Genomic DNA, 17,266 nt, shown 5'->3' with positions numbered 1-17,266 from the left:
ATCTGTGATGGTATCTTTGAAGGTGAAACTCTCATCCACCCCTCTACCGAGTTTTCAGCTGCAGACAGTGATTTATTCAGTCAAAACGGTGGAGGAGAAGCAATATTATTCTCTTCTCTAATTCAATTTAGTTATTTTATTGGGGAATAAAATAGAATGCTATACAATCATGTAAACTAGGTTAAAAATTTGAGGGAATGGTTTCACATGTCCACTGGGATATCTCCTAAAGCTTCAAACTTTCAACACGGCTTTGTCAATGAATGGGCCATAATTGGTCACCACCACAATCACTCATCTTGACACAGAGTCATTATGTAACCCATTCTTTACACAGATTTGCTATTGTTCCGTCCTATGATATTCTTACTATAATGAAAGCTTCTGCTTGCTAGTTTTATAGCATCATGTAAGAGACTAGTAAAACAATATAAAAGTACATCTATAAAAACAAGTTCAAAGGTAAAAGCGTTAGGTCTAGACAGCCCTTTTTAATAATTGTCTGCTCTCAGACACCTAATACGATGCTATCTAATATTTGCACATGGTGGCATGCGGAATTAGAAGACACAAAGCATTACACGGGGTGCTTTATGTAGCTTGGATAAAGGCCTTTGTATTATTGCACCTCCACCACCGCTACGGTGAATCGAGTTGACATGGGTAATTTAATAAAGTTGTAAAGACTCCTTGAATGCTATGATCACAATTGTAATGTCTTTCTAGAAATGTCTATGTCCTAATTACCCCCAATGCTTAGAGAACAAACACATACCAGGGATTCTCTAAAGCTAAGTGCAATACGCTATCTACAATCATGGCTCTCAAAAATGTCTGTTGACTTGTGTTTCAGTGATTAATCACATCTGCACCGTGTTTGAATCCTTTGCGACGATCTTATCGATCTTAGGAATTCTATAGGGACCTTTTACAAGGGCAGACAATCAGCCTGTTATGAGCGTTGATTTACCATACGATATGCCGATCGACACTCCTTACACTTACCGTGCAACATAGCGATCATTACTCTGATGGGTCATCCCAGGTAAATTTGTGTATTCTTACCAGCTCATCCCATGTATACATGTCCAACCAATATTCATTGTAATGCCCACTGTAGCCATTAAAAAAAGACCGACAATCTGCTACCTGCAAGCCGATCCGCGGTCATTTACTGGCCTGTTTAAACTATCGGAACTCAATTCTGTGCTCACAGAACAATAGTTAAAACAATTGTTCTGTGAGCATATTATATCATGTTATCGGCAGAACATCTCCTGTTTACATGGGGGAAATTTGTTTTCGTTAACTAGGAGATTTAAAGAGGTTGTCCTTTACCTGTAGAACTATGTTTCTAAATTAATTAGTCCCCCTTGTAAAATAAAAATAATACTCAGCTCCGCCATGCCAATGATGTCCGCACTGAATCTCCTGGAGCTCGTGTGACATTATTATGCCAAATTAACCCTCCAGCAAAACAGTGGCCACTTTTGGGATCATGTGCTCTCATTTCCCTGGAATGAATGTCAGATTAGAGGAAGAGGTGATAGCGCATCAACTCAATAGCAGCCATTGATTGGCTGTATGGCTGATGTGGCATAACAATGTCATGTGAAATTCATGAGACCCGGCGTTACATTGCTGGAATGACGCAAGTATAGGAGATGAGTATATGCTATTTTTTATTTTACAAGAGTTATTACTTCATTTAAAAAGGGGTTGTCCAGGTAATGAACAAGCCCTTTATGTCAGAATTAAGATCATCCTACCAGATGAAGAAGAATTTTACTTGTTCGTTCGGTGATTGACAGCCTATCTGGACAGGAACGTGTATTTCTAGAAACGCTAATGTCACAATTATCTGCTCATCTAAGCAGGCCCTTAGACCGGCATAAACGATGTGATCAACCCACATATGAGCCTTTGCTTGTTTGTCTGGTGATCACCAGGCATGTGTACACAAGGGATACAAGCATTTCTTTAGATATCCTATAGTTGTGATGTAATAGTTCAACACACTTACCAGACAGAAAATTGTGCATTTTTTTGGGAACAGTCAACCTCTTCTTTTTACGGATCAACTGGTCTGTCAGAATTTTCGTCGTTCCAGGTTCTGGAAAAAAATAAAATGGGACCTAAAGGTCCAGTGTAAGACAATCCCATTTGAGGAGATTTATGAACCAATCACTTTCTGCTAGAGACAGAAATTTATTACCAATATGTGTAATGATAGAATCATCTGGGACACAGATAGAAGTAAACATGCCAACGTTCTGTGTAAAGTTATAGGAAGCCTTCAGAATTATTTTCTCCAGTGCCCCTAACGTTCCCAAAGTTCATTAATAATTCTTGCAATGAAAACGACTCAAATATTGACAAAAGATTCTTCAACATATAGTATCTAACATTATTCAATCATTCAATAGACGTCACATTTCCCAGTGTTTGTCAGTCTTGATAGTACCATTTAAAGTGTCCCAAAAAAGACCATAATCTTTTAGGCTTGGACGCATTTCACGACCTAAAACCAGTTCTTACTGGAATTTTTTTCCCAACAAAAAGCCCAATTAATAGCTTCTGCATTAACAATTGTTGTGACTGTGATACACACAAAGGGTCATGTTACATTTTTCCTCTGGTAAATATTACTTAAACGGCAGAGAAAATGAAATCAATGATAGTAGACATCTTGACCTTGATGCTCGTCAAGTAAGAATAGACAATGGATGAGTTTGTGAAATGTTGTGGATGAACTCTCTGATTCATTCATTCATAAAACTGCTGAAAATAACTCAGTCGTTAATGAATCAACCTTGGAAGACAAAAAATTAGAATGCCGACTCCGAGTCTTCATAAATGACAGTAATACCCATGGTTGATGCATGATTGATGCATGATTTTGTAGGTATGAGACTGAATGAGGCAGATCTTATTTTTTTGAAGTCTCATGTTGAAAATTGCAGACCATAAGAAGTTGCCTTGTGTTTGATAGTGTAGAAGTGGGAAGACCTGGCGGTACCAAGTGGAGAATTTGACAATAGTATAAAAGTAAAAAAATAATTTTATTGAGAAAAATTAAGAAAATGATAAGTTCATATGCATATACCATATGCATTTATGTGGTTTAGTCTTTTTTTTTTATTTTAGAATGCTTTTAGTAAGAATTGAAGCTACTTTCAGCCCTCCCAATAATTTGTATAATGCTACATTTTTTTCCTTTTCTTTTAGGTGAATCATTGTCAATACAAAAGTAAAAAAATGGGAAAAAAATATTTTCTAATTTTAGCTCCTCAAAATCTACATTGAATGATTCTTTCATTGATTCATAGTTAGTGAGGCATGGAAACCAAATTGTTTTATTATTATATTAGTTTAATGGATGGATACAATCAAGAGCAATTGGAGCAAAACACCCATTGTGTAATGAGCTGTAAATTTTTTGATTAAAATCCAATGTGACCAACAGGTTTAACAAGTTATTATGACATTAATCATATTCTCAATTGAGATAATAGAACTTTCGACTGAAAGTGACGCTCTAGCTTGAACATACTTAAAGGGAACGACCAATGCATCCTACTACAGATCCTCTCTTGCTTTGGCATCAAATACCTTGCCCTATCCTGGATCTTCTCATACCTTACCAACTGAACATTTAGCGTCTCCTACTCCCACACTATCTCCTCCTCCCGCCCTCTCTCTGTTGGAGTCTCTGCTCTAGGACCCCTACTCTTCTCGATCTATACCCTTGGCCTGGGACAACTCATAAACTCTTATGGCTTACAGTATCATCTTTATTCTGATGACACCCAGATCTACCTCTCTGGCAAAGACGTCACCTCTCTGCTGTCCAGAATCCCGGAGTGTCTATCAGCCATATCCTCCTTCTCCTCTCGCTTCCTAAAGCTCAATGTGGACAAATCAGAACTAATTATCTTTCCTCCTTCTCGCATATCTTCCCTACCTGATCTATCTATCACAATAAATGATATCACGCTTTCCCCTGTACCGGAAATTGTCAGCCTTGGAGTAAACCTTGACTCTGCCATGTCCTTCAAACATCCAACTCTCACTACCACCTGTTACCTTCAGATCCAAAAAAAGTCCAGAATCCGTCCTTTCCTCAACCCTCAATATACTAAAATGCTTGTGCCCTCATTATTTCCCGCCTCGACTACTGCAACATCCTCCTCTGTGGCCTACCTTTTTTCTGTGGAAAAACTAGAGATTTTCAAGCGTAATTAGCTTGCAGAATGCTAGCGTTTTCCAAGCGATCTGTAGCATCGCTTGGAGAACTGATTGACTGGTTGGTCACCCTCATCAAACATAGTGTTTGACTAGTGTGACCAACTTTTTACTAATGAGGCTGCCTAAGCAGCATCAGTAGTAAAAAGATCTAATGTTAAAAATAATAAAATAAAAAATCGGGTTATATTCACCTTCCGGCGTCCCGCGCAGCGTCCCCAGGCCTCCGCGTTGCTCCGGCAGGTACCGTTCCCAGTGATGCATTGCGGCAATGACCTTTGATGACGTCGCGGTCTTGCGAGACCACTACAGTATCGTGAGACAGCGATGTCAGCAAAGGTCATTATCGCAATGCATTACTGGGAACTGGATCTGCCGCGTGTATCGCTGAAGCCTGGGGACGCTGTGTGGGACATTGGAAGGTGAATATAGCCCAATTTTTTTTATTTTAATTCTATTTTTTACAGGGATATGGTACCCAGAGCCCGGAGGACAGTCTCCTCTCCTCCGGACCGTGGGTACCATCCGCAAATGTTCTGCTTACTTTTCACATGGTGTGCACAGCCACATGCGGAAAGTAAGCAGAACAATGCATTCTTATGTGGGCGGAATTGCCGCGATTCCGCAAAATAATGAGCATGCTGCGTATTTTTCCGCGATTCCGCAGCATTCGCACAGCATTGCGGAATCCCATAGGATTGCATGGGATGCTTTTTTTTGCGGCAAAATCGCGCATTAGAAAACGCGAAAAAAACGCGACGTGTGAACGCAGCCTTAACTGAATATTTGCCTAACCCGAACATCCATGGGTTTGCTCATCACTACTGATGAGTGCTCTTTAACATAGCATGTCAAGAATTTGCTTTTATAGATGTGGACACCCTTGGGGGCATTCTTTTTTACTAATTTTGTATGCATTTTTTATCAAACATTATTGCAATATTGCTTAATTAAACATTTTGAACCATTTTGCTTTTACAGCCCCTATGCCTTACTGTACAGTACACAGATGACTCCAGAATAATCCAGAATAATCTAGATAAATTCCAGTAAAAGGTCCTCAATAGCTGAATCTGATAGCTCTTTCTGATAGCAGGGCCTGTAACCTTTTACATCTTTTGTCCTGAGTTTTTTAAGCTGATTAATGACCAAATGAAAGTTGAATTTTGATTTTGTCATAAATTCTCTTAGCATATCATTCAGGAGAAGAGAGATAAAAGGTTACAGACCCTGCTGTAGGATGAGCTCACTGTAAATAGGACCTTTCGCTAGATTCTTTTTTACATTTACACTAAAGTTCTGTTGCTTTGGTTCAGCTCTTCTGATTCTGTAGTGGAGCAAGAAAAAGTCAAACCCATAAAAGGGAGCACCTCAATTGCATAAGAAATATATATATACCAAATATATGTGTAATACAAAATTTGAATTTTTATTATTCACCAAAAAAATACAGAGACAGAACAAAACACATATAGTATAAAAACAATTAAAATTGCATCTGTGTGCAAAGGAGACTCAAGACCAAATGCCACACCTCAGTATAAAGGCAATGGCAAACCACAACAGGCTCCGATAAAAGGCGCTGAATGGATAAATATAATACCAAAAGAGGGTCCAACAGCATTTGTGATCAAAAATTGGTTTGAAAAAATATCCAGTTGCTAATATGAAACAATGGTAACCCTTCAAAGGGGGGAATTTTATCACTGAGTCAAATGTGAAGGACATATAACGAAGAGAAATGTCCAAGAGATGGTAAGACTGAATGTAAAAACACACTAAGGTGCAGAGAAGCAGAGAAACATGAAAAAAAGCCAGCAGTGCCACCAGGGATAAGGGGAGCCAGTGTGTGGGATGAGATCCCATGTGTATCGCCACACAAGAGGTGGCTTCCTCAGGGAAAAATGCTGGCTTTTTTTCATGTTTGTGGGACATACCATTGCCCTGATTCTCAGCTTCTCTGCACCTTAGTGTGTTTTACACACTTTTTCAGTCTCACCATTAGAGTTGAGCGACTTTGGTCGGATCGGGTTTCATGAAACAAAATTTGTTTCAGATGAAACTGGTCCGACTAGCGCAAAAAAAGTCGGAGTTTCGTCCGAAACCCGACCCCAATGCAAGTCAATGGGAAATAAAAGTCGGCATTGAGCGGATGACATTCATCCACTCAATGCCGACTTTTATTTCCCATTGACCTGCATTGGGGTCGGGTTTCGGATGAAACGCCGACTTTTTTTTGCGCTAGTCGGACCAGTTTCATCTGAAACAAATTTTGTTTCAAGAAACCCGATGAGACCAAAGTCGCTCAACTCTACTTACCATCTCTTGGACATTTTTCTTCGTTATATGTCCTTCACATTTGACTGAGTGATAAAATTCCCCCCTTTTGAGTGGTTACCATTGTTTCATATTAGCATTTTGATCACAAATGCTGTTGAACCCTCTTTTGGTATTGTATACTCATTGTTAAATTTTGTCATTTGTCACTCTCTATATTTGCAAATTTTTTTTTTTTTTTTGCAAGTTTTTTGTGATATGTGCTTGTACATTTGTAGACATACATTTCTAAAGCCAGTAATATTTATTCATTCAGCGCCTTTTATGGGAGCCTGTTGTGGTTTGCCACTGCCTTTATACTGAGGTGTGGCATTTGGTCTTGAGTCTCCTTTGCACACAGATGCAATTTTAATTGTTTTTATACTATATGTGTTTTGTTCTGTCTCTGTATGTATTTTTTTGGTGAATAATAAAAATTCAAATTTTGTATTACACATATATTTGGTATATATATATATTTCTTATGCAATTGAGGTGCTCCCTTTTATGGGTTTGACTTTTTCTTGCTCCACTACATGTCTACTTGCATACCCTGGTGAGACCTCTTGCTCTTACATATAAACATAAATTTCTCTGGTGGTGCTCTCCATTTACTGTGTATACTTAGCTCTTCTGATTCTGGAACACTTTTTATTTTTCTTCTGTGACCTTCTGTTCCAAAGTTATGCCCCCAGTAGTGTAACAAAGAACTTCTCCCTCTCTGTTTTTCCCTCTCTATACTGCAGCTGTGTTTTGATTGGCCAGTGTCAGAGGAGAAAAAGCCAACCCCACAAAGAAGTTCTGGCATGTACCCAGTTGATGAAGGGAATATTTGCATCACTATTACTGGGGGAGGGGGATAAGTATCATAACTTTGGAATGGAGGGGCACAGAAGAAAAAGGAAAACTGTTCCAAAATCAGTGGAACAGCAGCAATTGGAGGATGAGGTTCTCAGTTTAAAGGTTGTATGTAAAGATCTCAGGATGTGAACATATAACCAACAGGTGATCAGCCACCTTCCCATACGGTACCTGTTCAGAGATCATTCTATCACATGTTTGTTTTTCCTTTCAGGAGAGATGAGTACCTCAGAAGCTGAGAGAAAGAACATTCTAAAACAGATGAAAGTGCGGACAACATACAAAAAGGACAAGAGCTGGATAAATCAACAAAATTCCGAAGATGAAAGAGATGAAATCCCAAGCCCGATGTAAGAAGTTCTTACTGTCGTTATAATGTCACCCTAAAATTAGATATGGACACCTTTAGGTATAATTTTTTTTTTTACATAAATGCATATCTTTGGAGTTAGAAATCTTTTGTGCAATTGGGTTTCATTAAGCAATTTGCACTGTTTGAATTTTACAGGCTCATTGATTCTTTTCATTTCCATGGTGTATTCTCATTTTGTGAAATTGGTGTCGTTAGTTAAACAGCATGAGAATAAACAAGTTTCCAATTTACTTGTTTTTTTCTATCTACTATGAGAGCTTTGTCTTACATTCCTTATAGCTCATTGACAAGGAGATTGGCCACCAGAGCTAAGTTGAGTGTGCACAGTAGATATATTCCAGAACAGGAGTTAACTCCCGAGATACTAGTCAACTCTCTACAGCCCATTAATTTTTGAACAGCTGCTCACCTCTCCCTCCCTGTCGTCTCCTGATCCAGAGTTGCTATCATTCCTGCAAAATCACAAGACTCAAGCCACCACTTGTCAGTGTTTCCAAATTAGTTTTACTATAGACTGCCCGCCTTCACTTTCCCTTTCTCATGTGTTTGTTCAAAGGCATACAGTATATGCAAATATAGTGATGACAGTGTCAACCTCAGAACAAGCACTGTTACACCTGAGTGTACATTAGTAGCAAGATAAGCTCAACAGAATAATGATGCCACTTAGCTAGAACTGTCATTCAAGGAGGAGCGCCCGTCCACCTAGCTACAAAGAAGTGAACACACTTGAGAGCTTTTTGCTGCTCAAGTCACATGTTGAGAATAACCTTTTAACTGAGAAGCTGTCAGTCAGCTCATTCTGACAGGAGAATTTATAACTCTTATTTGTTTTTAGAAAATGATCTCCTCTTCTCTTGTTTATGACCACAAAGTTCATCTAAACTTTGATGCAATTATCCTATCAAAAAAGCTTGGAGAACTTCTTAATTAAATCAACATTTATTTATTAAACACAATAATTAATAAAACACACAAATTGTAAGTAGTACATGATTAGACAATACATGATACCTTCAAATAAGAAGTGGTACAAATATTAGATAGTTCTTTAAAAATACATGATTATTCTCACAAAAACACTGACCCCTTCGGAAGAAGCAAGAACGCGAAACGCGCGTTAGGGGGTTTCCACACGTGGTCCTTCAGTCTGATTCAGGGTTATATGTATCTTTTTGCTATGTGGATTGCCTTGCACTAATGTAATACTACTATATTGCACTTTAGAAAACTTTCTTCTTTGTTTATGCACTTTTGCAGTGATTATGATATAGATTTAATGGAGATATATATGGGTATGGGATGGTGCTTGGCACAATCTGCAAAAAGGCATGTAAGGAACTATAGGAAAGATTGTTGCAAGGTATGTGGTTTAAATCACCAATAGGATGTAATTCTTTCTATTCCACTAAAGGGCAGTGTAATAATAAAAGAATCCCACATTAAATTTCTGCATTGATTTTGTATGAATAAATTGTGGAGATTTGTGACTGAAATTCTTGAGAATGTTATGGTGAATATAGTTCCATAGTCCAAAATATTGAGGACGGTGTTTTTGTGAGAATAATCACGTATTTTTAAAGAACTATCTAATATTTGTACCACTTCTTATTTGAAGGTATCATGTATTGTCTTATCATGTACTACTTACAATTTATGTGTTTTATTAATTATTGCGATTAATAATGAATTGTTGATTTTATTAAGAAGTTCTCCAAGCTTTTTTGATAGGATAATTTAATGGTTGATTTAGGAGAATAAGTATTTTGTGCCCAAAGCTATCGGATATATAAACTTTGATGTAGTCTATGATCATAAATCCTCAGAAAAATACAAAGAAGAAAGCTCTAGACTCTCCAGCCAGAAAAGGCACACTGACATCTTCTCAGTTAGCTCATTCTGCAGACACAAACAGACCCCAGCAAGCACACATGTTCAGAATATATGACTGTGGCCGTCAATTTGGTTTGCTAGCAGTACACTAAATACGTGTAGCTGAGCGTGACAATCAGGGTAGGTTCCTCTTCGTAGAAATAATTTTTTTGCAGGAAACTGTTTGGAGATTGAAAATAAAGTAAAACGTACATAGATATACTGCATATATATTTTTTAATTGGCATGCAGGATTTATTTCCTATCTGTAACCTCCGGGAATAAAAAAATCTTTTTAAAGAGCAAAGTGTTTTCATCAGTCCTGTTATCCAGCTGGAGATCAAAATTTTCAAATTGGATGTCTAATTAGTATCATACCTTTAAACAGAAGCGCCTTCGAAATTTTTTATCCATACACTTTGTAGAAGTAAGGCCAGTTTTTTTATATAATTTCTCTCTTTTTTTCTTTAGATCACCACAGCTAAAGTCCCTCGAGGGCAGGAAGTTCCTTTGGTCTCCAACACCAGATTCAAAGCCTGAGAGGTGGTTATATATGTAGTTACTAATATACAGATAATGAAATGTACAAAGGATGTGAAATCTAGAGAAAATGAAAATTAACATCTGAATCTTTTGAAGCAGAATCATGAAGCTTAAAGGGGATGTCCACTGCTGGGCAGCCTCTTCTTTACTGCTAAAGTGGCCATAATTAAATTATGAAATCACACAAACTTACTTGCCGGGCCGACGTCGGTCCTACAATGTTGGCATAAATTTCCCAGGGGTCACGTAACATTATTACGTGACGTGACCACTGAAGCCTTTCATTATTCCATGAGAGCGGACGTTGACTCTGACAAAATAATGAAGGCTACAGCCAATTACCGGCCACAGATTTGCTGCAGTGGTCACTCGACCAGGAGACACAGAGCCGGTATAAGAGAAGTGGCGCTGTTTCGGGAAGTATGTATATGGTTTTTTTATTATTATATTATGGCCACTTTTAGCTGCCACGCAGGGATGGACCAGTAGTGGATAACCTCTTTACCCACTATTGATGGCCCTTCATAATGCTAGGATCCAATATATGACTTCTCAAGCAGACAACCCCTATCTTCTTGACCCTCAAAGGGCTTTCCGAGGGCATGTGGATGTTATGAAGATGGATACATCATGGTCTCGCTTTACTAACTTTTTGTTATACTGTTATTTTTTTTTTTGTCTTTTAGGAATTCAGGAACATTTACAGCTAAAGAGATTATTACAACGTCTTCATCACCACCGGTTCATTCAGTCAATAAGTACGCAATAGATTGGCTTAAAAAGAATTGTCATATATTACGATCATCGCCCTCCAAAAAAAAATAGTACTCCTTTCGATCTTTGTTTCCAAGCATCCAGCACATGATCACAGCCAGTGTTTGTCCCTGTGCACATTAGATTGTTGCCCAAGCCCCAAAAGGTCACCATAAATATGTTTTTTTTTTTCATCACTTGATGTAAATGCCTCCTGAATACGGCGATGTTTTTGTTTTGATCCTGGGCCTCTCCGTTCCAGAGATATTGTCCTCTCCTCCTTGTATGTAAACCTTCTCTTGTTAGCATAGTGGGTATGGTCATAAGCTCATCCAATGGGAAGTACCACACCCGATTGGCTAAATGACTCGCGTTACATACAGTGAAGAGGAGGCCATATCTCAGGAATGGAAAGAAGCAGGAAAAAAAGAAATAAAACGCTGGATTCATGAGAAAAGTGATATTTACACCAGGTGATAAAAATATTGCAAGTGACAGGTTATCTGTAATCTAATGTGTATTTCTACCTTTCTCCTATTATACATAGTAATTTTCAGAATTATTCCATAAATAATTTATTTTTTTCACCAGGCAATTCTCCTATAGTGTGAATGAAAGTAACAAATCATCATCTACATCTCAGCCGTCCCCGCCATCGTCGACCACTGGTGCCAAGTAAGTTACACAACAGGACTCAAGCGGGTAATGAACAATTAATTATCATGGTTGGCTAGTTAATGTGTGCCATTTACTAATGTCTCTCAACCAATAAATTAGGCATCTTACCAATAATTTGCTTTTGTTCTATGTCACTTTTGATGTCACTTTAGCTCCAGTGAGTTATAGGAACACAAATTGGAAATGTGGCCACACAAAGAAAGCTATGCAGCATATAGATATGTAGCAGATATGCGACACGCAGATATGTAGCCAACATGTGGCATATGCATATATGGCACACGGATATACGACACACAGATATGTAGCCAACATGCGGCATATGCATATATGGCACACGGATATACGACACGCAGATATGTAGCCAACATGTGGCATATGCATATATGGCACACAGATATGCGACACGCAGATATGTAGCCAACATGTGGCATATGCATATATGGCACACAGATATGCGACACGCAGATATGTAGCCAACATGTGGCATATGCATATATGGCACACAGATATGTGACACGCAGATATGTAGCCAACATGTGGCATATGCATATATGGCACACGGATATACGACACGCAGATATGTAGCCAACATGTGGCATATGCATATATGGCACACGGATATACGGCACACAGATATGTAGCCAACATGTGGCATATGCATATATGGCACACGGATATACGACACGCAGATATGTAGCCAACATGTGGCATATGCATATATGGCACACAGATATGCGACACGCAGATATGTAGCCAACATGTGGCATATGCATATATGGCACACAGATATGTGACACGCAGATATGTAGCCAACATGTGGCATATGCATATATGGCACACAGATATGTGACACGCAGATATGTAGCCAACATGTGGCATATGCATATATGGCACACAGATATGTGACACACAGATATGTAGCCAACATGTGGCATATGCATATATGGCACACGGATATACGACACGCAGATATGTAGCCAACATGTGGCATATGCATATATGGCACACGGATATACGACACGCAGATATGTAGCCAACATGTGGCATATGCATATATGGCACACAGATATGCGACACGCAGATATGTAGCCAACATGTGGCATATGCATATATGGCACACAGATATGCGACACGCAGATATGTAGCCAACATGTGGCATATGCATATATGGCACACAGATATGTGACACGCAGATATGTAGCCAACATGTGGTATATGCATATATGGCACACGGATATACGACACGCAGATATGTAGCCAACATGTGGCATATGCATATATGGCACACGGATATACGGCACACAGATATGTAGCCAACATGTGGCATATGCATATATGGCACACGGATATACGACACGCAGATATGTAGCCAACATGTGGCATATGCATATATGGCACACAGATATGCGACACGCAGATATGTAGCCAACATGTGGCATATGCATATATGGCACACAGATATGTGACACGCAGATATGTAGCCAACATGTGGCATATGCATATATGGCACACAGATATGTGACACGCAGATATGTAGCCAACATGTGGCATATGCATATATGGCACACAGATATGTGACACACAGATATGTAGCCAACATGTGGCATATGCATATATGGCACACGGATATACGACACGCAGATATGTAGCCAACATGTGGCATATGCATATATGGCACACGGATATACGACACGCAGATATGTAGCCAACATGTGGCATATGCATATATGGCACACAGATATGCGACACGCAGATATGTAGCCAACATGTGGCATATGCATATATGGCACACAGATATGCGACACGCAGATATGTAGCCAACATGTGGCATATGCATATATGGCACACAGATATGTGACACGCAGATATGTAGCCAACATGTGGTATATGCATATATGGCACACGGATATACGACACGCAGATATGTAGCCAACATGTGGCATATGCATATATGGCACACGGATATACGGCACACAGATATGTAGCCAACATGTGGCATATGCATATATGGCACACGGATATACGACACGCAGATATGTAGCCAACATGTGGCATATGCATATATGGCACACAGATATGCGACACGCAGATATGTAGCCAACATGTGGCATATGCATATATGGCACACAGATATGTGACACGCAGATATGTAGCCAACATGTGGCATATGCATATATGGCACACAGATATGTGACACACAGATATGTAGCCAACATGTGGCATATGCATATATGGCACACGGATATACGACACGCAGATATGTAGCCAACATGTGGCATATGCATATATGGCACACGGATATACGACACGCAGATATGTAGCCAACATGTGGCATATGCATATATGGCACACGGATATACGGCACACAGATATGTAGCCAACATGCGGCATATGCATATATGGCACACGGATATGCGGCACGCAGATATGTAGCCAACATGTGGCATATGCATATATGGCACACAGATATGCGACACGCAGATATGTAGCCAACTTGTGGCATATGCATATATGGCACACAGATATGCGACACGCAGATATGTAGCCAACATGCGGCATATGCATATATGGCACACAGATATGCGACACACAGATATGTAGCCAACATGTGGCATATGCATATATGGCACACGGATATACGACACAGATATGTAGCCAACATGCGGCATATGCATATATGGCACACGGATATACGACACGCAGATATGTAGCCAACATGTGGCATATGCATATATGGCACACAGATATGCGACACACAGATATGTAGCCAACATGTGGCATATGCATATATGGCACACGGATATACGACACGCAGATATGTAGCCAACATGTGGCATATGCATATATGGCACACAGATATGCGACACACAGATATGTAGCCAACATGTGGCATATGCATATATGGCACACGGATATACGACACGCAGATATGTAGCCAACATGTGGCATATGCATATATGGCACACGGATATACGGCACACAGATATGTAGCCAACATGTGGCATATGCATATATGGCACACAGATATGCGACACACAGATATGTAGCCAATATGTGGCATATGCATATATGGCACACGGATATACGACACGCAGATATGTAGCCAACATGTGGCATATGCATATATGGCACACAGATATGCGACACACAGATATGTAGCCAACATGTGGCATATGCATATATGGCACACGGATATACGACACACAGATATGTAGCCAACATGCGGCATATGCATATATGGCACACGGATATGCGGCACACAGATATGTAGCCAACATGTGGCATATGCATATATGGCACACGGATATACGACACGCAGATATGTAGCCAACATGCGGCATATGCATATATGGCACACGGATATACGACACGCAGATATGTAGCCAACATGTGGCATATGCATATATGGCACACAGATATGCGACACACAGATATGTAGCCAACATGTGGCATATGCATATATGGCACACGGATATACGACACGCAGATATGTAGCCAACATGTGGCATATGCATATATGGCACACAGATATGCGACACACAGATATGTAGCCAACATGTGGCATATGCATATATGGCACACGGATATACGACACGCAGATATGTAGCCAACATGTGGCATATGCATATATGGCACACGGATATGCGGCACACAGATATGAAGCCAACATGTGGCATATGCATATATGGCACACGGATATGCGGCACACAGATATGTAGCCAACATGTGGCATATGCATATATGGCACACGGATATACGACACGCAGATATGTAGCCAACATGTGGCATATGCATATATGGCACACAGATATGCGACACACAGATATGTAGCCAACATGTGGCATATGCATATATGGCACACGGATATACGACGCGCAGATATGTAGCCAACATGTGGCATATGCATATATGGCACACGGATATTCGACGCGCAGATATGTAGCCAAACTGTGGCATATGCATATATGGCACACGGATATGCGGCACACAGATATGTAGCCAACATGTGGCATATGCATATATGGCACACGGATATGCGGCACACAGATATGTAGCCAACATGTGGCATATGCATATATGGCACACGGATATACAACACGCAGATATGTAGCCAACATGTGGCATATGCATATATGGCACACAGATATGCGACACACAGATATGTAGCCAACATGTGGCATATGCATATATGGCACACAGATATGTGACACGCAGATATGTAGCCAACATGCGGCATATGCATATATGGCACACGGATATTCGACGCGCAGATATGTAGCCAACATGTGGCATATGCATATATGGCACACGGATATACGACACGCAGATATGTAGCCAACATGTGGCATATGCATATATGGCACACAGATATGCGACACACAGATATGTAGCCAACATGTGGCATATGCATATATGGCACACGGATATACGACGCGCAGATATGTAGCCAACATGTGGCATATGCATATATGGCACACGGATATTCGACGCGCAGATATGTAGCCAACATGTGGCATATGCATATATGGCACACGGATATGCGGCACACAGATATGTAGCCAACATGTGGCATATGCATATATGGCACACGGATATGCGGCACACAGATATGTAGCCAACATGTGGCATATGCATATATGGCACACGGATATACGACACGCAGATATGTAGCCAACATGTGGCATATGCATATATGGCACACAGATATGCGACACACAGATATGTAGCCAACATGTGGCATATGCATATATGGCACACAGATATGTGACACGCAGATATGTAGCCAACATGCGGCATATGCATATATGGCACACGGATATTCGACGCGCAGATATGTAGCCAACATGTGGCATATGCATATATGGCACACGGATATGCGGCACACAGATATGTAGCCAACATGTGGCATATGCATATATGGCACACGGATATGCGGCACACAGATATGTAGCCAACATGTGGCATATGCATATATGGCACACGGATATACGACACGCAGATATGTAGCCAACATGTGGCATATGCATATATGGCACACAGATATGCGACACACAGATATGTAGCCAACATGTGGCATATGCATATATGGCACACGGATATGCGGCACACAGATATGTAGCCAACATGTGGCATATGCATATATGGCACACGGATATGCGGCACACAGATATGTAGCCAACATGTGGCACATGCATATATGGCACACGGATATACGACACGCAGATATGTAGCCAACATGCGGCATATGCATATATGGCACACGGATATACGACACGCAGATATGTAGCCAACATGTGGCATATGCATATATGGCACACGGATATACGACGCGCAGATATGTAGCCAACATGTGGCATATGCATATATGGCACACGGATATTCGACGCGCAGATATGTAGCCAACATGTGGCATATGCATATATGGCACACGGATATGCGGCACACAGATATGTAGCCAACATGCGGCAGTTCGTTAGCTAAGACAGCTTCTCAGCCATGGTGGAGGAGGGGTATGGAAGTTTCATAGACCCCAGAGCAGGCAATATAATCAGGAGGTCAGGGGAGCATTCATATTTAAAGTATGTTAGTAAGTTTAAACAATTTCTACTTCATCCACCACCT

At 40.1% G+C, this 17,266-nt stretch overlaps 1 protein-coding gene across 10 annotated transcripts in view; it reads left to right on the top strand.

The window, feature by feature from the left end:
• Window positions 1-17,266, top strand: part of ZNF185 (zinc finger protein 185 with LIM domain) — a 155,254-nt gene that overhangs the window by 46,273 nt on the left and 91,715 nt on the right. For all 10 annotated transcript variants that reach the window (XM_073543437.1, XM_073543434.1, XM_073543432.1 and 7 more), the window contains 4 exons: window positions 7,637-7,772; window positions 10,139-10,210; window positions 10,897-10,968; window positions 11,555-11,638. In XM_073543437.1, coding sequence (XP_073399538.1) covers window positions 7,642-7,772; window positions 10,139-10,210; window positions 10,897-10,968; window positions 11,555-11,638 — 359 coding nt within the window. In that variant the 5' untranslated portion in view covers window positions 7,637-7,641. The remainder of the gene's footprint in view (window positions 1-7,636; window positions 7,773-10,138; window positions 10,211-10,896; window positions 10,969-11,554; window positions 11,639-17,266) is intronic.

Source organism: Dendrobates tinctorius, unplaced genomic scaffold (assembly GCF_039654945.1).
Source record: "Dendrobates tinctorius isolate UK_male_01 unplaced genomic scaffold, ASM3965494v1 ptg000133l, whole genome shotgun sequence".
In the NCBI taxonomy this organism is placed as follows: Eukaryota; Metazoa; Chordata; class Amphibia; order Anura; family Dendrobatidae; genus Dendrobates; species Dendrobates tinctorius.
This window is presented reverse-complemented; position numbering and strand designations above follow the sequence as displayed.